This window comes from Brassica napus, chromosome C1 (genome assembly GCF_020379485.1).
Source record: "Brassica napus cultivar Da-Ae chromosome C1, Da-Ae, whole genome shotgun sequence".
Lineage (NCBI taxonomy): Eukaryota > Viridiplantae > Streptophyta > Magnoliopsida > Brassicales > Brassicaceae > Brassica > Brassica napus.
This window is the reverse complement of record NC_063444.1, coordinates 6,319,110-6,342,293: the sequence shown is the minus strand read 5'-3', so window position 1 is coordinate 6,342,293 and position 23,184 is coordinate 6,319,110. Positions and strand designations below refer to the sequence as shown.

Sequence of the window (23,184 nt, the reverse complement as noted above, 5' to 3'; positions counted from 1 at the left end):
CATATGAGATTGTGTTACTTTTATCTTAACAGATTTTTTGTGGAGATGGTCGACTTCTCCCATTCGTAGCTCACTTGAGACATGGAGGTTTCGTAGAAGATGGAATGATTGATATCACATATTTATTGCATTTGATCACCTCATTTTTGGTAGTGTCCTTGTTGCTCTTTATTGACCTTTAACTGCTAACGTCTCTCAATAATGTCAGATAGCTAACACATGGGTCGGCGTACCGGTTTTTTTAATTTTTTTCTTGCGACTCAAATCATCTATTATTGTGTATATTTCAAGTTAATAAATAAAAACATCCTGCTTTTCACGGATTCAGGTTTATGTTCGGGATGTCTGGCTTAAGCAAGAATATGAAATTCAGATTCTAGATATCAAGACAATGTCTATGGTTTTCTTGGAGATTTTATGGATCATCGGGGCATATTAGTTGTTGGGGGTTGGGAGGAAGGGGTTGTACTTAAAGCTACTTAAGTAGTAATACAGTGATGAATTAATTGCATTCACTTTTTTTTTTTTGCTGAATTAATTGAATTTAGAATAGTATCAATTTTAAAATATATAGTATAATACCCACTGATATTCATATTCATTTTATCTAACATAATACTTACACCGATAAAATTTTAGAATCCAACATCTACAAACAAGTCGTTATTTATTCTACCGGTCATCGGTTTTACGACTAGCCCTTCCAACCATATTATACTATTGTGATATTTACAAAATCATTTATATTTATATATTAATTGAGAATCATTACAACATTTTTTTGTAGCTATGTGTCATCACTAGAATGATTTTTAGAATCTTTAGATAAATATGTTGGTCCATCTAAATATATAATAAGTTTTTTATTAAACTAACCATAGATACATTATTAATGTGCTTCATTATTTCCTTAAATAAAATTACGAAATTGCCTAATGTGGCTAAAGTATATATGACAATTAATGATTTTGAATAATAAAGATTTGATAAAAATAAGTGTATTTATACTATATTTGTTTAGTTTTAAACTATTAAAATAAATTAAACAACCATATTAATAACCATATAATAAAAAATTTAGATTTTTCTGTTTATGTAATATTTTGAATTTTAACGAGTATAAATTACTAAAACTGTTAAAAGTCTCACAATAAAATTTTGTGATCCATGGTTTAAAATTTTTGTTATTACATGATACAAATGATTATAAAATCGTATAAGTCAAAAGTATCATTTAATAAGTATTAAAATTAAAAGATATATAAATATATATATCATTTTAAATTAAACTATATGCCATATAAAAATGCACAAATATTTTAATTTTGAAATTTACTTTGAACAAATTTTTTTTGATAAAAATATATATCATTTTAATTTTTTTAAGAAAACATTATAAATTACGTAAACTATTAATTCCACAATGAAATTTTATTATTAGTAATTTAGTGTTTTTGCTATAACGGATACAAATGATAAAAAAACATAATAATAGAAAGCATCATTTAATAAATGTTAATATTAAAATATACTATATATATATATATTACTATTATTTAAATTTAATTATATACCATATCAAATAGAAAAAAATATTTGTTTGGATTATAAAATTTATTTATATGTTCGCACCAATTTAATTATATAAATAATAGTTACTGACTTTTTATTATTAAATATATATTTATAATTTCATAATATGTTAAGAAAATATATAATACATAAAATAATTTTTATATATAATGTTCATTCCGTGCAAGACGCGGATGTTAAGCTAGTAATTCATTATTCACATATCACTGACTGTTGGCTATAAATTTTCTAAATAATTAATAGACCACAAAACAGACGTGGCTTATTTGTTACTACTATTTAATCCCCCAAAGCAGACCACTGAACCACGCATCTAACAAATTCTCGATAATAACATACACACTCATCCTTTCTCAAAAAAAAAAAAACATAAACAATCAGTCTTACAACAGTTGCCAAATACCATTCGAGATGTAAGCAACTCCTCTAATCTTTACCTTTTCTGTAGAAAATGAAAATGTTATAAGTGGTATATCATATTTCATACAGATTTTAATATATATGGAATATTTTAGTTAAAAATTGTTTAAATAACATATCCGTGACAGGGAATACGGCAACAGCACGGAGAACGGCATTGGCAAAAGTAACGGCATCAGCAACGGCTATGGCATCGGTAATGGGTATGTAAACGGCCATGGCATCGGTAATGAGCATGGCAACGGCAACGGCGACGTTTATGGTAATGGAAAAGTTAACGGAGAAAAGGTGAAAAAAATGAAACCAATGGATAGTGAGATGCTGAGAGAGCAAGGCCACATAATGGTTGATTTTATTGCTGATTATTACAAAAACCTTGAAGACTCCCCTCAGGATTTCCCTGTTCTTTCTCAAGTTCAGGTTTGTTTCTTCTCTCCCTCTTTGTTTATATATAAAAACGATAAATATATATCAGGTATTTTTTACTACATGTATGTAAATGTAACCTCTCGTTATTTGTTTCTATGTGGTCATTTCTGTAATTCTATAATCATCTCTCTATAAAGAAAAATACAAAAGCTATACAAGTACTTTAGAGTAATATTTTCTGGTTTTTTACTATATAAAGTATATCTTGTGGGTGATTTGACGCAGCCTGGTTATCTCCGGGACATATTGCCTGATTCAGCACCTGACCACCCTGAACCGTTGAAAGAACTTCTACACGGTACGTAATACAGTTTTGTTTCTGTTTCACGCAGCATGCACTTACACGTACGAACATTGCATGTCTATATGTTATTTATTCACGTTTTTAATGATTTGAATGTGTTTCAAAAAAAAAAAGATATTTAATGATTTGAATTTTTTCATAATTTATATATAGACGTTTCAAAGAAGATAATTCCGGGTCTAACTCATTGGCAAAGCCCGAGTTACTTTGCATACTATGCGTCAAGCACAAGTGTGGCCGGATTCTTGGGAGAGATGCTAAACGCCGGCCTGAGCGTCGTCGGTTTCACCTGGCTCGCTTCTCCTGCCGCCACTGAGCTCGAAGTCATCGTTCTCGATTGGCTTGCCAAATTGCTCCAACTTCCCGACCATTTTCTCTCTACAGGTTCTTGATTGTTCAACGTTAGAGCACCCACATTGGTGGAGTGTCTCAAATGATTAGTCCATATGATTTGCATAAATGTTGTTGTAACTGGTGAAATGTAGCTGGCCGTAGAATTAGTTACAAATTTATAGTTATTGATACGTTTAGAGAGTAAAGAAACTATGACCACACATATCAAAATGAGTAGAGCACGAAACTAAGGTCCTATTGATTATTAACAACATTCGTAACTACTAAATGATATAATAAAAAAGAATAGAGCATATATTTTGACCGTATCCTTTACGCATTTAATTGAATGATTTGACAAAAATGAAGGGAATGGAGGAGGAGTGATCCAAGGGACAGGATGTGAAGCAGTGCTTGTGGTGGTATTAGCTGCCAGAGATAGGATAATGAAAAAAGTTGGCAAAAATTCACTCTCTCAACTTGTTGTGTATGCATCCGACCAAACTCATTCTAGTTTTCGAAAGGCTTGTCTGGTTCGTATATATATTTTCTTAAAACATTAAATTAATTGTTTAATTAGTTATACAAGTCATATAATGGATATAATGTGGTGATCTTTTATATAGATCGGTGGAATACATGAAGAAAACATTAGGTTGCTCAAAACAGATTCTTCCACAAATTATGGAATGCCTCCAAAATCACTCGAAGAAGCTATTTCTAGTGATCTCGCTAAAGGATTTATCCCTTTCTTCATTTGTGCTACAGTAATTACTTAAACTAGTTTTAAATTAATAATAAATTTAATTAATTAATAATAAATTTAATTAATTAAGAAATATATGAAAGAAATATACGTTTTTCTTGGCAACCAATAATATGAATTGTGGATCATGATGTAGCTAATTTTGTTATAATTTATTTGGCCAATTGCTAAATATATAAATGTGGGTTGTCAGGTTGGTACAACATCTTCAGCTGCAGTTGATCCGTTGTTCCCATTAGGAAAAATTGCAGAGGTAAATAATAATATACATGTAGTACTAACAGTAATTGACTAGTTTATATATGGTATGGAGTGCATAAACCATGTTATTAACCTAGTTCCTCCACAGCAGTTATCACATTGCTCCAGCTACTGCAAATATACTTAATTGTATATGATTTAATTTGGCTAAATAAATATTGATGTTGTATAGAGCTACGGGATATGGATGCACGTGGATGCGGCTTATGCAGGGAATGCATGTATATGCCCAGAATTTCGAGAACATATTGATGGAGTTGAAAACGCAGACTCCTTTAACATCAATGCTCATAAATGGTTATTTGCTAATCAAACTTGTTCACCACTTTGGGTTAAGGTTGATTTCTTATCCTTTTTCCCTTAGTGTATAGTATTGCACTATTGCTAGTTAGTTAATTTCATCAGTTTCAGATTAGTATACTGTTTAGTCACTTTATATCCAACAACTTTTTTGTTGTTTGTTTGGAATTATCAAGGATCGGTACTCTCTCATTAATGCACTCAAAACAAATCCTGAGTATCTTGAATACAAGGTAAAAGTCCCTCTCATGTTCTTTATTTTGATATATAAGAACTAGTAAAGACCATCATTTTGTAATGTCCATCGAACTTAATGTTGTCATTCTAGTAGCAAAATAAATATGAAATGATTCAAAAAAAAATACTACTAAGAAAATATGTGTTTAGGATGGAAAATATGTTGTGTGAGAGTACATATATAATCTATGATCTAATGGATATCAGGTTTCTAAGCGGGAAGAGGTCGTAAATTATAAAGATTGGCAAATTTCTCTTTCTCGGAGATTCAGGTTCGTCGTACTTACAATTGAGGTTATAAGTTATAACTTATATAAATGTATGTGGTACTCACAAATTTGATGTACACAGATCACTAAAGTTATGGATGGTCTTAAGGCTCTATGGTGCCGAGAACTTGAGAAACTTTATAAGAGACCATGTCAATCTCGCTAAGCATTTTGAAGATTGTGTAGCTCAAGATGCACATTTCGAGGTAATAAATACATATGAAACAAAGAAATACTAGAAAACTTATTTAAACGTCACATGTATTTAATTTATAATAAATATTTTATTTCTTCCTTAGACCATGATTAATGGAAGTTCTTAGAAGTGAAGTTCTTATCGTAATTTAAGAATCGGTTCTTAATTTTAACAAAAAAAATGGTTAAGAATCGGTTCTTAAATACCTATTTAAGAAAGAACCGGTTCTTAACCATTTAAATACTTATTTAAGAACCGATTCTTAACCATTTTATTTGTTAAGGTTAAAAACCAATTCTTAAATTACGTTAATAACCCCATCTCTAATAACCTCTATTAATCACGTTCTTAGGATCAACCAAATAAAACTATTGGTTGATATGTTTTTATATATAAACGTGAAGGTTGTCATAGGATCAACCAAATAAAACTATTGGTTAATATGTTTTTATATATAAACGTGAAGGTTGTCACTACTCGGTATTTTTCACTCGTTTGCTTTCGATTGGCTCCTATTGATGGTGATGAAGACAAATGTAACGATCAAAACCGTGAATTAATTGCGACCGTTAACTCTACCGGCAAGATCTTCATCTCTCACACGGTGAGGAGTTATATCTATATAATAAATAAAATTATCATATTTTGTTTTTAAAAAAGGATTAGTTTAATAACTAAAAACTGAAACGTATCTAAATTCTGTCAATAGGCTCTGTCGGGAAAGTTCATTTTACGATTTGCTGTTGGTGCACCGTTAACAGAGGAGAAGCATGTGACCGAAGCATGGCAGATTATACAGAAGCATGCCACCAAATTTATCCACAATAAAAAAAATTGAGAATACTTTTAAAAAATCTATCTGTCAGTTCTTTTTCGCACAATTATATTAAAGTCTTTTCTATATACAACATCTTCTATGAAGGGATTAAATGATAACTATTGGTATTTTTTGACTAAATGATTACTATTGTTTGTATGCTTGACAATATTTCACGAAATAAAAGGCTCTTTGTATTGTAATTTGCCAAAACTAAAAGTAATAACAAAACTTAGTATAATAAGTGTTTTTTTTGTCTGAAGTATAATAAGTGTTTGAGTTTGATGTATCGCTATCACTTATAAAAAACGCTCAAAATTTACTAATTTCGCAGTTTTTAAAAGTGAGAGCTCCGGATTTTCGCCTGTAATCTCTCCAATATCCGAAACAAAATTTTAATTAGGTTAAGATCTGCGTCTTGCGCGGATAATGATGTGTCGAGTTTTAACCCGATTATCTAACTGCAAGTGCACAGTAAAGTACGCAGTAGTAATGTGGGATCGAATCCACAGGGACCGATGATCACACGTAGAGTTGCAGACAAGTTAATAGCTACAGCGAACGAAGATATATTTTTGATGGTTTTTATTTAATTTTCTTTAGTGTCACAAAACATAAACAAGCTGTAAAAAAAATGATTTAAACGATTTGAAAACTATTTTAAAACAAACGTTGGGCATTGAGAATTCTCAGGGATTTCTTTTTAATCAAGATACAATTAATGGCAGACACAGGGATATATTAAGAACCGTCTAGAACTCAAACACGATATTAGAATTAACCTACTTCCGTAGAGCTAATTCTCTATGTTATAGAAATCTCCACACTAACTTCCGCTGAGTTTCAATTTCTAAACAAGCATTAAGAACAGGTTCAATATGTTCACAAAGCGCAATAACATCAACTTCCGAGGGTTAAGGACACTTTGCTCATCTAAAGTATTTTCGGAAGTTCAAACAATCACTTTCGGTGCATCAAACAATCTGATATCATGAACTAAGTGATCAATTCAGTTCAAGCAGTAAGAAATCCATTAGATGAAGAACCAAAACGTAATCCCTTAGTCTACACACGTTTTATGAATCAAAACATCAAGAAATCCCCTATGAGAACCCCTAAACCCAACTAGATGACTACTCACACATAACTAAGCAAGAACAACACGATTTTGATGAAGAAAACATGATAAGATTGTATTAAAACAGAGTAAAGGTTCAGAAGATCTTCTCCAAATGGTTTTGAGATGAACTCCTTTACAAATCTTCACAAATCACACAAAACAAGTTACAAAACTCTCAAATCTCTCTCAAGAACTTGTAAATCTCCTTCTTGGTCGTCTCTAATCTCTTCTGAGTCCCAAAAGTCCTCTCTTTTCGTCCATTATTGAAGGGAGTGGGTAAAAAGGAGTGAAAAGCTCATTGGTGCGTGTGGAGCCCGTAGAGCGTGGGATCGGTCGATCCCCAGTGGTCGGATCGGTCGATCTAGTGCATGAAACCGTACGGCTTTTCTTCTTAGCTCTGGATCGGTCGATCCACAGACAATGGATCGGTCGATCTATGTCCTGTGCGATCAATACTTCTCATTCGGTCCATTGTTCGGTCCATCTTGCTTCTGAATAAATCCCGAATGCGTTCTTTTCTTGCAAGCTATCTAGTAACCTGCATATTACACTTAAGAACACCAAAACGCATCAAATAGACAAAAACATTAATTAAAACCGACCATTTAATTGCTCCAAAACGAGTTTAGAACCGTTAAAATCACGGAATATCAACTCCCCCAGACTTGAATCTTTGCTTGTCCTCAAGTAAAGAGGATCAAAATTTGGGAGCTCGCTAACCCTCAGTAGACCTTACCTTGTGATTTCGCTAACCACTTAAATCAGAAACTGTCAAGGCATTCATTCCAAATCCCCACCAAGACCGCGCAAACCTTTCCATATTTCAGACCTGCAAGTCTCAGTTTCAAGTAATCAACTCTTTACATTCATTAAAAAGGGCGTGACCTTTCCACCAAAGATATCTCCATCAGGTATAACGGGCTCGGTGTTTGGGAGGCTGTTTTAGTGTTTAATTAGGTGAGGCTCAAGTGTTTGTGGGTATCAGCGATAACAAAAAAAATGCAAAACATTATGCAAAATCGCTGGAGAAACCGAGTATATTGATAACCACGTTTTCGAACTGCTCAAGTCTCAAATGATCAAAACCCAACAAATCTCAAACTCTAACCCCAAATTTAAACAACGCATCATCTCTGGTACAAAAAATAAAAATAAATGTCTAAATCAAATCTACTGAATGAGATATAAACATGAACTCTCTTTTTTTTAGAATCGACCGATTACTTGCAAATGTTTTGTGGTGATCAATCGATTCATATCTGATTTTTTTTTTTTTTTTTTTTTTGATATTTCAGAACGAAAACTTATACAAACCGAAATCGAATATATACACTGCGATGCAATCACACACTTTCAACACCCAATTTTTCTATTTACACCTCTAGACACACAGGTCCGTGTCTAACCACCTAAATGTTCCGATCCTACCTAAGCAGTCGGATGAACCATGTCTACCCTAATCTCTCCATTGTTTTTGCACATGTATGTACATATGATCAGTGTGTAAGAATGCATGGAGATGAAATAAAAGGGTAAGGTGTAGGTGTGGTACCAAACTATTGATGAGTCTGGCCATTCAGGATTATTAAAGAGTGGTAAAATGTGGTAAAGAAAATCCTGAATGTGTATATGGTATACCGTTTCCTGATGTTGATTCCTGGTCAAAAGAAATTAAATTCATTAATGGTCAAAAATAGTTGAGTCGATTACAATTCACCGAGACTTGATAAAAGATTTAAGGAGAGGTTGTTTGGTCAAGTGGTTCCTCGGTTTGTCTGCGCTAACAGTCCTGAAAAATGGCCAATATGAAATGTAATGCACAACACACAAGGAAATAGTCTAATAATCATCACAAGGTCTGATAAAAATGCGTAGAGAGTTTTTAAAACACAAGCAAATCCGATAAACTAAGAAAATGAAAGAAATAATGCAATATGGTACATAAGTAGCATCCTCCCCCAGACTTACTTCACACCGTCTCGGTGTGAAAATAATTCCAAGAGAGATTACCGATCAGGCGTTGCGGTCAGTGCGCCTCTTCGAACGCCTCTCCAATGCTCCATCATCATCAGAGTCCTCCGCTGCCTCAGGTCCAGCAGCGGTGTCGTGAGCGCTTGAGTCGTCATCGCTATCTCCAGAAACAACTGGCTGTGATGCGCATCCCTTCTTCTTCTGTCTCTTAGGCATTATCTTAGATCGACCGATCCAAACGAGTCGGATCGACCGATCTTCTCCTGAGATCGACCGCTCTACCTCACCCGGATCGACCGATCTTTTACATGGATCGCCCGTTCTGTTTCTGTTGGATCGATCGATCTCTGCCTGATCGTGATACATGCCTGAAAAATCATCTAAAAACACAACCAAAAATCAATTCACACAAGAAAACATAATCACAAAAGAGAAAGAAAATCAAACCGTGTGGGTTGCCTCCCACTCAGCGCTTGTTTAAAGTCGCGAGCCTGACTATTTTGTTGTCCTTAGGCGAGATCAGGTTCCGATAAAGGAATGTTGGTTCCTTCTTCGGGTTTTGCATCTGTGAAGTAAGGTTTTAGCCTCTGGCCATTGACTGTGAACTTCCTCCCATTCTCTTCCAAGACAACAGCTCCATAAGGTCTAACCTCTGTGATGGTGAAAGGTCCGGACCAACGAGACTTAAGCTTTCCAGGAAATAGCTTGAGTCTAGAGTTGAACAGAAGGACTTTGTCTCCAGCAGCGAAGTCTCTCGGGATTATCTTTCTGTCATGCCACGCCTTATTTCTTTCCTTGTAGATTTTGGTGTTCTCATAGGCGTTCAACCGAATCTCGTCCAGCTCGTTCAACTGAACCATCCTCCTTTCTGCAGCGGTTTTAATGTCGAAGTTCATCAACTTCGTTGCCCAAAAACCACTGTACTCCAATTCCACAGGTAGGTGACAAGACTTTCCATAGACCAGATTAAAAGGAGTGGTGCCCAAGGGAGTCTTGTAGGCGGTTCTATACGCCCATAAGGCGTCATCAAGCTTCACAGCCCAGTCTTTCCTTGTTTTGCCTACAGCCTTCTCCAAAATCCCCTTGATTTCTCGGTTCGATATTTCAACCTGCCCACTTGTCTGAGGATGATAAGGTGTAGCTACCTTATGCTTTACTCCATGTTTCTTCAGCAGTTTATCGAACGTCTTGTTGATGAAGTGAGAGCCTCCATCACTAATAACCACTCTCGGGATCCCGAATCTTGGAAAAATGACTGTCTTGAACATTTTCTTGACAACACTGGAGTCATTTGTCTTGCTGGCTACTGCTTCCACCCACTTGGAGACATAATCAACCGCAACCATGATGTACTCATTTCCATAAGAAGATGGGAAAGGGCCCATAAAATCAATTCCCCATACATCAAAAACTTCAACTTCAAGGATGAAATTTTGGGGCATCTCATTTCTCTTACTGATGTTGCCCTTCCGCTGACATGCATCACACTTTGAGACAAACTCATGGGCGTCTCTGAAAAGTGTAGGCCACCAGTAACCAGCCTGCAGGACCTTAGAAACCGTCTTGAATGTTGCAAAATGGCCTGCGTATTCTGAACTGTGGCAGTGGAAAAGAATCCCTTGCATCTCATTCTCCAGAACACATCTCCTGAATAAACCATCTGAGCATCTCTTGTAGAGGAAGGGATCATCCCAGTAGTAGTGGTTCACATCTCTCATGAACTTTTCCTCTCATACCCCTTCAGGTTCGGTGGTTCAATTCCAGCACATAGGTAGTTTGCAAAGTCTGCAAACCATGGTAGATCATCCTGAATTTGTCTCATGACACAGCAATCAGCCTGATCCAAATACTCATCCTCCAGCAAGGTGATCACATAGACATTCTCCTCGGGTAATGTATCATCCAGTGGTGTTTCAGCTTCCACTCTCATTCGGGAAAGATGATCTGCCACTCCATTTTCTGCTCCTCTCTTGTCTCTGATCTCAATATCAAACTCCTGTAGCAGTAAGATCCACCTTAAGAGTCTCGGTTTAGCATTTTTTTTCGTCATCAGGTACTTCAAGGCTGCATGATCTGTGTGCACAATTACTTTCGAGCCCACCAAATAGGACCTGAACTTCTCGAAAGCATAAACTACTGCCAGCAACTCCTTCTCAGTGGTAGCATACTTGATTTGAGCATCATCAAGCGTTCGACTGGCATAATAGATCACATGGAGTTTCTTGTCTTTTCTCTGCCCCAAAACAGCTCCAATCGCGTAATCACTTGCGTCACACATTTTTTCAAATGGCAAGTCCCAATATGGTGGCTGCACAATGGGAGCACTGACTAGAGACTTCTTGAGAATCTGAAACGCAGCGAGGCAGTCAGCATCAAAAACAAACTTCGCTTCTTTGCACAGCAGACGGGTGAGTGGCCTCGCTATCATAGAGAAGTCTTTGATAAACCTCCTGTAAAAACCGGCATGTCCCAGAAAACTCCGAATATCCCTCACTGTCCTAGGAGGCTGTAGGCTGGTCATAACTTCAATCTTTGCTTTGTCAACCTCGATACCCTGCTCTGATATCCTGTGACCCAAAACAATGCCATCTTTCACCATGAAATGGCATTTCTCCCAATTTAGCACCAAGTTCTTCTCCTCACATCTTTCCAGCACCTTGCACAGATTAGCAAGGCAGTCGGTAAATGAAGAACCGTAGACTGAGAAATCGTCCATAAAAACCTCCATAATGTCCTCAATAAGATCAGTAAAGATCGACATCATGCATCTCTGGAAAGTGGCAGGAGCATTGCACAATCCGAAGGGCATTCTCCTGTAGGCAAAAGTACCGTATGGACAGGTGAATGTTGTCTTCTCTTGGTCCTCTGGATGAATGGGTATCTGAAAGAACCCGGAGTAGCCATCGAGAAAACAGTAGTAGGGGTGGTTGGCTAGTCTTTCCAGCATCTGGTCAATGAAAGGAAGTGGGAAGTGGTCTTCCTTGTGGCTGAGTTTAGCTTCCTGTAGTCAATGCACATCCTATGCCCTGTGACTGTTCTGGTAGGAATCAGCTCAGCCTTCTCATTTGTGATGACAGTGATGCCACCCTTCTTAGGAACCACATGAACCGGGCTCACCCAAGTGCTGTCTGAAATTGGGTAGATCACCCCTGCACTCAACAGCTTTAGAATCTCCTTTTTCACAACTTCCATCAGTTTGGGATTCAGTCTTCGCTGGTGCTCTATGGACGTCTTTGACTCATCCTCCAAGTGAATCTTGTGCATGCAAAGATCTGGAGAAATACCTGTAATATCATCCAAAGAGTACCCCAATGCTTTTCTATACTTTCGCAATTTTGAAAGAAGCAAAGCGGTCTCCACATTATTCAGGTTAGCACAAATAATAACAGGATATGTGGAATTCGGTCCCAAGAATGCATACCTCAGCCCAGCTGGGAGGGCTTTAAGTTCCACCTTTGGAGCATTCTCCTCACTCCAATCTGGTTGGGAGGATGACGGTTTGACGGTTTTATCGGTGCCTGAGTCTTCAAGGCTGACATAGGCGACATGCTTCTCAATCGGTGAGGCTGAATCCAAAATCTCAGAAAATCCAACCACTTCTTGGTTCATGAACCCGAACTCACTCTCCCTTTGGGTCAATGCGACTTGTAGAGGATCATCAGTGTGCAACTCTTCATCCATTTCCTCCACCAGTTCAGTCAATGTATCAACCCAGAAAGTCTGTCCATCAATAGTCGGATTTTTCAGCACCTTCTCCACATTGTATCTCATCGCCATGTCTCCTAGACGTAAGTCTATATGCCCATTCTGTACATCAATCATGGCTCCAGCAGTAGCTAAAAACGGTCTGCCCAAAATGAGAGGATCTTTAGGTTCCTCTTCCAGCTCCAGAACTACAAAATCGGTAAGCACATATCCCTTTCCAACACCAACAGGGATGTTTTCTAGTACACCGACTGGTCTTCGCACCGATCGGTCAGCAAGGACCAAGGAGATCCTTGTAGGTTTGTAGTTCGTCATGCCTAGCCTCTCAGAGACAGAGAAAGGCATTAGGCTCACTCCTGAACCCAGATCGCAGAGACTCTTCTCAAAGGTAAGTGATCCAATGCGGCATGGTAGAACAAATGCTCCGGGATCTTCACGCTTTTTAGGCATGACATTTTGTAGAACTGCGCTACATTCCTCATTGAGCATCAACACACCACGCTCTAGGCTCATCTTATCGGTAAGAATCTCCTTCATGTACCTTTTAAGAGAAGGTACCATCTTCACCGCTTCAACGAATGGCAATCTCACATGTAACTCCCCAACAAGGTTCTTTAGCTTCTCGTACTCACGTTCTTTGATCTTCTGCCTTGGTCTGGATGGGTATGGAGCCTTAGGAACATAAGCAGGAGGCGCCACATACACCTCTTCAGGTTCAGAGGAATTTGGCTTCGTTGACACGGGATCGGTCGATCCACATGGACCAGATCGGTCGATCTCCGTCCCCTTTGATCGGTCGATCTGTTCCTGAGATCGGTCGATCTCTTTCTTATTCGATCCCTCAATCGTTTTTCCACTCCTAAGTGTTACAGCATTCACAAACTCCTTGGGATTCGTCTCTGACTTCCCTGGTAGAAATCCAGGTGTTGTTCTGCTGCTGGAGGCGGTTTGAGCAACTTGCTTTTCCAAAACTTTCAAATGGGTGTTCAAAGCTTCAAACTTCCATTAAGCTCTCCATACATGTTATCCACCTTGGTGTTTATCTCTGCAGTGCTATTCTTCTGACCTTCTAGCACCATTTGCAGCATCTTCTTAATTTCGTTATCCTGAGAAGACTGTGACGAAGAGGCATTCCCTTGATTCTGGTAATTGTTGTACTGCTGCCTTTGCTGAAATCCTGAGTTGCCCGAGTTGTTCCCCTGATATTGATTTCTGTTCTGATATCCTTGGTTGAAAACACTCTGGTTCTGATTCTGGTTTTGCCTGTTTCCTGCCTGAGGGTAGGACTGATGTTGTGGATTCTCCACATTGTTGCTCCAGTAAGACAGATTATTTTGCTGATTTTGACTCCATCCAAGGTTCTGATTGTAGCCTCTGTTGTAGTTTCCTTGACCACCAATGTATGCATATCATCTGAATCATCACCAACAGTTTCTTGTGAGGAACGATAGCCTTGCTCCTCCACAAATTTCACAGATTTCTGATCTTTCTTGAGAAGCATCTCAATCTTGGCATTCAGCTCATCTATCTTCTTGGATTCATAACCAACACCCTTCTGGCTGGTGTCAAACCTTGACTTGCGGTTTGCTTTGCTGGATGACAGGTTGTTCAGCAAGGTGTAAGCTTCTTCAACAGTCTTGGTCATGAAATCACCATTACTTGCTGTGTCCATGGCATCTTGACTCTCTTCATGAACTCCATTATAGAAAATGTTCAGCAAGCTCACATCAGTGTAACCATGGTGAGGGCAGTCCTGTGTGTACTCCTTGAAACGCTCCCAAGCCTCATGAAAGCTTTCTGAATCAAGCTGCTGAAAGCTTCCAATTCTGCTTCTCAGATATGTGGACCTTGACTTGGTGAAGAAATGCTGTAGAAAAGCAGCTCTTGTCTCTTCCCATGTAGTAAGAGATCCTGGAGGGATGGACTTTAACCATCTGATAGCTTTATCAGCTAAGGAAAACGGGAACAACCTGCATTTCAAAGCGCCTTGAGGAACTCCATTATGTCTGCTGGTGTCACAGACTCGCTCAAAATGCTCCAAGTGATACATCGGGTCCTCAGACGGGTTTCCATGAAACGGATTTTTCTCCACCAAATTAATGAGACCAGTCTTGATCTCAAAGTCTCTTCTCTCAATGGGAGGTGGGCGAATCCCAGAACGATCGGCATAGAATGCATCTGGTGTATCATAATGTGCAAGCGTCATCCTAGGCATGCCATAGTCTCCAGCCTGTTGTCTTGCAGCTACACCAGCCTGCTGATTATCACCAGCATTGTTGCCTTCTCGTTCATCTACAGGAATTGGATTTTGCGGGTTGTCCTGAAACTGGTCTTCTTGGTGTTCAGCCATTTCAACCTCTTCAGCGGACTCAAGTCTTTTCTTTTTCACTTGTCTCTCTAGGCGGCCGAGCTCTAACTCCAAAGGTATTAAATTCGATGATCCTTTGCTTCTAGTATGAAATCCGCTCATTCACCTGAAAACACAAACAGAAAGAGAAAGACAGAAACATTAGATAAAATAAAAATGCTATAGTCTTAAACTGATCATTAACTCTAGGGTGACCAAATGGTCCCCGGCAACGGCGCCAAAAACTTGATGTGTCGAGTTTTAACCCGATTATCTAACTGCAAGTGCACAGTAAAGTACGCAGTAGTAATGCGGGATCGAATCCACAGGGACCGATGATCACACGTAGAGTTGCAGACAAGTTAATAGCTACAGCGAACGAAGATATATTTTTGATGGTTTTTATTTAATTTTCTTTAGTGTCACAAAACATAAACAAGCTGTAAAAAAATGATTTAAACGATTTGAAAACTATTTTAAAACAAACGTTGGGCATTGGGAATTCTCAGGGATTTCTTTTTAATCAAGATACAATTAATGGCAGACACAGGGATATATTAAGAACCGTCTAGAACTCAAACACGATATTAGAATTAACCTACTTCCGTAGCGCTAATTCTCTATGTTATAGAAATCTCCACACTAACTTCCGCTGAGTTTCAATTTCTAAACAAGCATTAAGAACAGGTTCAATATGTTCACAAAGCGCAATAACATCAACTTCCGAGGGTTAAGGACACTTTGCTCATCTAAAGTATTTTCGGAAGTTCAAACAATCACTTTCGGTGCATCAAACAATCTGATATCATGAACTAAGTGATCAATTCAGTTCAAGCAGTAAGAAATCCATTAGATGAAGAACCAAAACGTAATCCCTTAGTCTACACACGTTTTATGAATCAAAACATCAAGAAATCCCCTATGAGAACCCCTAAACCCAACTAGATGACTACTCACACATAACTAAGCAAGAACAACACGATTTTGATGAAGAAAACATGATAAGATTGTATTAAAACAGAGTAAAGGTTCAGAAGATCTTCTCCAAATGGTTTTGAGATGAACTCCTTTACAAATCTTCACAAATCACACAAAACAAGTTACAAAACTCTCAAATCTCTCTCAAGAACTTGTAAATCTCCTTCTTGGTCGTCTCTAATCTCTTCTGAGTCCCAAAAGTCCTCTCTTTTCGTCCATTATTGAAGGGAGTGGGTAAAAAGGAGTGAAAAGCTCATTGGTGCGTGTGGAGCCCGTAGAGCGTGGGATCGGTCGATCCTCAGTGGTCGGATCGGTCGATCTAGTGCATGAAACCGTACGGCTTTTCTTCTTAGCTCTGGATCGGTCGATCCACAGACAATGGATCGGTCGATCTATGTCCTGTGCGATCAATACTTCTCATTCGGTCCATTGTTCGGTCCATCTTGCTTCTGAATAAATCCCGAATGCGTTCTTTTCTTGCAAGCTATCTAGTAACCTGCATATTACACTTAAGAACACCAAAACGCATCAAATAGACCAAAACATTAATTAAAACCGACCATTTAATTGCTCCAAAACGAGTTTAGAACCGTTAAAATCACGGAATATCAGATAACAATATATTAATTATTTTTACATATTATATATTGTTACTTATTATAAAATAATAAAAAATTCAACTAATAGGAATATAATTAAATTGTTACGAACACATAAATAAATTTTATTAATCCAAACAAATATTTTTTATTTTATATGGTATATGATTAAATTTAAATGATATTAACACATATATATAGTATATTTTAGCATTGATATATATTAAATTATGTCAACAAAAAAATCTATTAAATAATATATTCCATTCATATTGTTTTTTGATCATTTGTATCTTCTTATAACAAAAACTTTAAATCACTAATAGCAAAACATTTATTGTGGAATGTTTGATAGTTTGTAATTTATAATTAAAAAAAAATTCAGTGCATGCAAATTTTAAAATTTTAATATTAAGTTGTCAATATTTTTTCAAAGCTTTTATCAAAAAATAAATTATTCAAAACCAAATTTCAAAATTAAAATATTTATGTATTTTTATATGGTGCATAGGTTAATTTAAACGGTATTAATGTATATGCATATATCTTTTAATCTTAATATTATTTTTTGATTGAATATCAAATTTATTGATTAAAACTTCACATTTACAAGTAAGGAATATGTACTCTGTTCAGCTAGGAGCAGATGAAAGAATGAGAGAAAATAATACTTTCTATAGCTAAGGAACTTTTACTTCCCATAACTAGTTAACCTCAAACCATTTTCTCATCATTCCCTCCAACGGATGGCCATTGGTGTAACGGAGCGATGATATGTGGTTCCTGATATGCTTATCAATGTAACGTGTGAGCTGCTCCGTTGTCACCCCCACACACCACCATGCCTCCGTGAGTTGTGTTCCCTCCAAATTGAGTAGATGACTGTTTGAAAGGCCATCCTCCTAAGAATGTGATCTATCCGAGTCTGAGCCTGTTGCAAGAGTGAGCTGACGGTATCGTTCCAATCAGGGGTAATGGCGTTTCCAAACAGCTTCCCTGCAGTGTTTAGCCAGACCGTGAAGGAGAAAGGACATGCAAAGAACATGTGATCTCTTGTTTCGTTCTTCTCTCCGCAAAGCATACAACACTGCTCTATACCCCAGTTCTTCATTCTGTCTCCCGTTGATAAACGATCCCTGAATGCAAGCCATACCTGAAAGGCGTGTCGGGGCACTGCCTGAGAGAACCAGGTGACTTTCCTCCAACTGACCTCATTCCGCTTATCCCGCAAGTTGTTCCAGGTCTTGGCAGAAGAGAAGTAAGCTTTGCATTCATCATTATCAGCCCTCCAGAGTACAGTGTCCTCTCCCGCGTCTTGGCAAGGCACATGCCACATATCTAACTTATCATATAGCTCATGATATTGCCTTTGACCTCGACTACGGATCCTCTAGCCTGTTTCACATACCGCATCTTAGACAGTAGCAGAACGAGGAACTCCCAAAGTGACTATACCAACCTCCCCCACTGCATCCAAGAGCCTACCTGTGCCCATCCAATTATCAAGCCAAAAGAAGGTAGATCTCCCATCCTTAACATCATGCCTCATATGATCCAAAGCCAAGGACCTCATCTTTAATAACTTTCTCCAAGCCCATGAGCCAAGAGTGCCTTCTCGTACATCCCTGTAGGAACTATCCTTAAGCAAGTATTCCTTTGTCCAAGCCACCCATAAGGACTCTGTCTGTGTGAAGAGTAACCAGATCAGTTTCAACGCAAATACTCGGCCTGTATCTCTAAGTCTTCGCAGGCCCAAACCGCCCTCTTCTTTGGGATTGCAAACATCCTCCCAAGAAACTTTTTCTTTGTACGTAATGGTTGGCGATCCAGACCAGAGGAACGCACTGTACATGCTCTCAATGGTGTCAAGACAGCCTTTGGGTAGTAGAAACGCAGAACTCCAGAAGTTTACAGTGCTGGTGATTACCGTTTTGATGAGCTGTAGACGTCCCGCAAAGAAGAGCGCTCTGTGTGTCCATGAAAAGAACTTTTTACGGAGTTGATCGATCAAAGGTTCATAGTCAGTTTTTCTCCATACCTTTGTAGTCAAAGGCACTCTAAGGTATCATATAGGCAAGGTGTTAACTTGTAGACCTTTTGCACTCACAGCATGTGTAAGCAAGTGGCTGTTTGGACCAGCGGCAAAGATTGATGACTTGGAGGCGTTGATCCTGAGGCCTGACACGCCGGCAAATTGATCCATCACTGCTAACACTCCATTAAGCGAGGCCTCAGTCCCATCTGTGAATATAAGTATGTCGTCCGCAAAGCTATGGTGCGTAAGGCCAACATTCTCACATTTAGGATGGAACCCAAACTTACCATCAGCTGCAGCCTGGTTCAGCATATTGGACAGAGCATTGTTCACAATGACGTATAGATAGGGTGATGATATCTTGCATATTTGTATTGTTTTATCCATTCATTCATAAACATTTTCATCATAGAGATTAGGATTTAGACATGTTTAGGTTGCATTTTGCAAACATGAGTCTCTATTAGGTACTGGAGTGCCACATGGAGTTCTTGGGGACATTTGGAGCTCAAAGGAGGTGAAATAGGTGATCATTAAACGAGCAGAGCATGGGAGCGACCTCCTGGAGCGACATCACGAAGTCGCTGTGTCCCACCTCTCAGAGGGACCTTCCTAAAGCGACGCCATGAAGTCGCTCGCGTTCTCGTTACTCCGAACAGTCTTAGATGACCCTGGAGAGACCTCTCAGAGCGACCTACCAAGGTCGCTCCCGATCCAGAGCGACCCGTTGGAGCGACGCACCAAAGTCGCTCGCAATCATCGGCCCTGGAGCGACTTGCCCAGAGCGACGCACCGAGGTCGCTCGCATCTCACACCCCTCTCGGAGCGACCTCCCAAAGCTACACCCCGAGGTCGCTCGCGTCTCTATGGTGAGACGACACGAAGCGAAGCCCAGAGCGACCTCTCAGAGCGATCCACTGAGGTCACTCCCGAAGGCCAGAGCGACCTCTCGGAGCGACATGCCGAGGTCGCTCCGCGTCTATTGTTGCGTCGATTTCTATTTTACTTAAGGGCCTTTTGGTCATTTCATTATGCACGTTTTTATTTTCTAAACCTATGTTTTAATACTCTGTAAGCCACCAGGAGGAGATTATCTTTGGATCTATTGAGAAAGACACAAAAACTCTCTTGACAAGTTCATCTCTTGGATTTTTGATTGTTATGTTCTTGTGTTCTTGTTGATTTCTTATCTATTTCTCTACATGATTAATCTGAAATCCAATATGGGTTTAAGAGGAATCATGGAGATTAGTGAGTAATCACCTTTTGAATTCATGGGTTAGGGAGATTAAGGGTGATTAGGTTAGTTCTAGGATGTTTTAGTGTAGATCTTTCTTGTTCCTTGCTAGTAGAGTATTCATAATGCATCTTCTGAGTTGGCCACTCAAAAGTTGATCAATAGGCATTTTCCACCCGAAAGGTGTTTGATGAAATGCCTGAGACAACTCTCCTAGGCTTTTAGTATACTTTGCCAAAGACATTTGTTGTTAAAGGTGCTAAGATAGCTAATAGACTTGTTAGTAATGATTGCTTTCATATTATTCAACCAAAGACATTTGATGTTTGAGATATGTTAGCAAATGAGCATTCATCTAGACATAGAGCTTGCTTAGAATTGTGTCTAGGCATAAGGTTGATAGTTTGATTGATCATTTGTCATCCTTAGTTCGATATTTGATCACCCAAGGTCTAATCCCTATGCCCATGAGTTCTATTTTCCCTTAGTCAAGAAAGTATCATTCTGTTATTGCTTTCTAGTTTTAGTCATAGCTTAAAACCCATCTAAATCATTGGTTGCCCTTAGATTAAGTGAGTACTTGCATTCTCAGTGCTTTGATATCCCTCAGAACTGGTTCGACATTCACTATACTACAACATTTGTCTTAGGAAATCTCAAAACTCCTAACATCAAATTGGCGCCGTTGCCAAATTCTGAGTAGATTTAAACATTGAGATTTAGTCACTTGCTTGAGACTAAGTCATTTTAAATTTTGTTTTGTTACTGACTCTTCTTCTTCACCTACCTTTAACTTTCAGGTGTATGAACTTGAGGAGCAGGGGTCCATCAAACCTAGTTCCAATAGTAGCAGACATCAGAGCTTTAGAGAGAGTGTGTGCTAGAGCTAGAAGAGAAGAAGAGCAACAATTGGACGTTGATATGGCAGATCCACAACAAGGGGCAGAACACCAACCGCGGGTAGCTCGACCCATTGGTACTTATGACCGTCCCAACATTCATGGTTATAGACTGGGAATCCGAGCACCGGCTGTGGCAACCAACAACTTTGAGGTCAAGTCAGGACTCCTCAACGTGATCGAGAACAACAAGTATCATGGCTTGGCTCTAGAGGACCCATTTGATCACTTGGATAGGTTCGACAGCTACTGTGGGTTGTCAAAAACCAATGGTGTGTCCGAAGATGCTTTAAAGCTCAAGCTATTCCCTTTCTCTTTGGGGGATAAGGCACGTCAGTGGGAGAAGTCTCTACCCAGCGACTCTGTCACTACTTGGGATGAGTGCAAGAAAGCATTCTTGGAGAAATTCTTCTCATCCTCAAGAACTGCTAAGCTGAGAAATGAGATCTCCAGCTTTCAACAGAAGGGCTTGGAAGGATTCAGTGAAGCCTGGGAGAGATTCAAGGGCTACCAAGCTCAATTCCCTCACCATGGTTTCTCTAAAGAAAGCTTGCTGAGCACATTCTACCGTGGTGCTCTTCCTAAGTACAGAGCCAGACTGGATACAGCTAGCAATGGGTTCTTCTTGGGAAGAACTGAAGATGATGCAGAAGAGCTGGTTGACAACATGGTAAAGAGTGATGCAGTATACAGTGGAGACCACGACAGGGGCAGTAGGGGTGATGATAAGCAGACGAGGAAAGAGATCAAAGCTCTCCAGGATAAGATAGACATCCTCCTTGCTGATAAAGCCACACAAGAGCAGCTGCACTTTGTTGGTAACCCAAGCCAAGAGACACCACCTGTTGTCCATGAGGTTGAGGGTTTGGAAGGGCAAGAAGAGTTGTGTTTCATCAACAACAATGGTAGCTGGTACAAGAAAGAGCCCAACTTTCAGTACAACAACTACCAACAAAAATCATATCCTAACAACCAACATAGTGGTTATCCGCCAAGGAACAACCAGCAAGGCAACTATCAGCCTCAGCAAAACCCTCCTCCTGGTTTCTCCAACAAAGGGAACCAGTCTTCTCAACAACAAGCTAATCCTTCTACCTCTACTCCTCAGGAAAGCAGCACTGATGTTCTACTGAAACAGATCTTGGAGTCTCAGACTAGAAGTGAAAAGCAGGTTGGATATGAGTTGAAGAACCTTCACTCCAAGATTGATGGAAGTTACAATGAGCTCAACAACAAGTTCATGGCTTTGGAAAACCAGTTTGCTTCCATGACCACTCACCAGAATCGCCAGCAAGGGTCTCTACCTGGAAAATCTGAGCAAAAACCCAAGGAGTATTGCAATGTTGTCCTCTCTACCACTTCTTCAGGGATTGAATTGAGTAACCACAAGAAAGAGGTAGATGAAATTGAAAGATTGGTGTTTGGAACTGAGATTGAACAGGTTCAGCATCTGATTGTAGCAACAGCTGAAGCAAAGATTGTGAAGGAAGCTGACAAAATGGTTGAAGTAAAGATTTTGAAGGGAGATGCACCCATGGCTGAGAAACCAGTTGCGAAGAGAGCTAACCGGAAGCTGAAAGAAGTCAAGCTGGAGGACACCACTGAGGTTGAGCAGTCACCATATGACAAGCTCCCATTTCCACAAAGGGTCCTCACCAAAGCTCAAAAGAAGGTAATTTCCAAGTTCAGAAAAGACTTAAGTGATATTGGAGTTAAGCTTCCAGAGATCTCGGGTATGCGTGAGGCTCATGTCCAAATGATGCTCATCAAGGACATTGTAGACCACCAAGCAGAAGTAGCAGAGCTCCTCAACATTTCAACTTTGAAACTTGATCCAGCCATCACACCAAAGTCTCTCCCTAAACTAGAATCCCAAGGGAAGTTCACCTTGTCCTGCTCCCTTGGTAAGCTCACCTTTGATGATGCTCTTGTTGATTCCGGTGCAAGTGTGAATGTGATCTCAATGGAGATGGTGAAGAGTCTTGAGATTGAACACATGGAGTCAGATACTTCCTCTCTCACGTTTGGGGATTCTTCTTCTACTACCCCTATTGGTCTCATCAAGGATTTCCCTTTGAAGATTGGATCTTGCACCATCCCTATAGACCTCACTGTCTTGAAGATGGCAACTGAGAAGAGAGTTCCATTGATCCTGGGCACACCATTCCTTACTACTGTGGGTGCTTGCATCGATTTCGCCAACAAGAAGGTCACACTCCTCAATGTCAACAAAGCTGTCTCTTACCCAATTCAGTCTCCACTGGATGTTGAGTATTATGGAACCATCACTTGTGGAGACCCCTACATTGAGAAGGATCCTCCTTCTCAACTTTCCACTTGAGGTACTTCTCTACTTTCCCTTGTATAT

The 23,184-nt window shown here is 39.0% G+C and overlaps 3 protein-coding genes and 2 non-coding genes across 6 annotated transcripts; 3 read left to right on the top strand and 2 right to left on the bottom strand.

Moving 5' to 3' along the window:
• Nucleotides 1-1,856: 1,856 nt before the first annotated feature.
• On the top strand, nucleotides 1,857-6,128 carry LOC111206442 (tyrosine decarboxylase 2). 2 transcript variants are annotated; one of them, XM_048745425.1, is made up of 13 exons: nucleotides 1,857-2,006; nucleotides 2,157-2,433; nucleotides 2,668-2,740; nucleotides 2,900-3,130; nucleotides 3,449-3,612; nucleotides 3,706-3,846; nucleotides 4,039-4,098; nucleotides 4,279-4,443; nucleotides 4,583-4,639; nucleotides 4,851-4,915; nucleotides 4,995-5,118; nucleotides 5,575-5,712; nucleotides 5,818-6,128. In XM_048745425.1, exons 2-13 carry the CDS (start codon nucleotides 2,311-2,313, stop codon nucleotides 5,944-5,946), a joined length of 1,470 nt encoding a protein of 489 aa, XP_048601382.1. In that variant the 5' UTR covers nucleotides 1,857-2,006; nucleotides 2,157-2,310; the 3' UTR covers nucleotides 5,947-6,128. The 2 variants fall into 2 exon arrangements, with proteins under 2 accessions (XP_048601382.1, XP_022559005.1); XM_022703284.2 differs by having other exon boundaries at nucleotides 2,142-2,433.
• An 8,326-nt stretch (nucleotides 6,129-14,454) lies between these two features.
• LOC125581095 lies at nucleotides 14,455-14,561 on the top strand. Its single transcript, XR_007318806.1, has one exon. It is a non-coding gene; the product is annotated as a small nucleolar RNA R71 (small nucleolar RNA).
• A 2,907-nt stretch (nucleotides 14,562-17,468) lies between these two features.
• LOC106372911 lies at nucleotides 17,469-17,981 on the bottom strand. Its single transcript, XM_013813168.2, has one exon. It carries the CDS (start codon nucleotides 17,979-17,981, stop codon nucleotides 17,469-17,471), a length of 513 nt encoding a protein of 170 aa, XP_013668622.2.
• Nucleotides 17,982-21,246: 3,265 nt separating this feature from the next.
• Nucleotides 21,247-21,353, bottom strand: LOC125581068. Its single transcript, XR_007318779.1, has one exon. It is a non-coding gene; the product is annotated as a small nucleolar RNA R71 (small nucleolar RNA).
• Nucleotides 21,354-22,036: 683 nt separating this feature from the next.
• On the top strand, nucleotides 22,037-23,157 carry LOC125579755. Its single transcript, XM_048743598.1, has 3 exons — nucleotides 22,037-22,073; nucleotides 22,184-22,746; nucleotides 22,897-23,157. Exons 1-3 carry the CDS (start codon nucleotides 22,037-22,039, stop codon nucleotides 23,155-23,157), a joined length of 861 nt encoding a protein of 286 aa, XP_048599555.1.
• The last annotated feature ends 27 nt before the right edge of the window (nucleotides 23,158-23,184 follow it).

Coding starts and splice junctions, on each gene's coding strand:
- LOC111206442 (XM_022703284.2), top strand. Junction 3,613..3,705: donor GTTTTCGAAAGGCTTGTCTG/GTTCGTATATAT, acceptor TCTTTTATATAG/ATCGGTGGAATACATGAAGA. Junction 4,444..4,582: donor GTTCACCACTTTGGGTTAAG/GTTGATTTCTTA, acceptor GGAATTATCAAG/GATCGGTACTCTCTCATTAA.
- LOC106372911 (XM_013813168.2), bottom strand. CDS start 17,981: ATGTGGCATGTGCCTTGCCAAGACGCGGGAGAGGACACTGTACTCTGG.
- LOC125579755 (XM_048743598.1), top strand. CDS start 22,037: ATGAGCTCAACAACAAGTTCATGGCTTTGGAAAACCA. Junction 22,074..22,183: donor TTCATGGCTTTGGAAAACCA/GTTTGCTTCCAT, acceptor CCACTTCTTCAG/GGATTGAATTGAGTAACCAC. Junction 22,747..22,896: donor TCACCTTTGATGATGCTCTT/GTTGATTCCGGT, acceptor TTCCCTTTGAAG/ATTGGATCTTGCACCATCCC.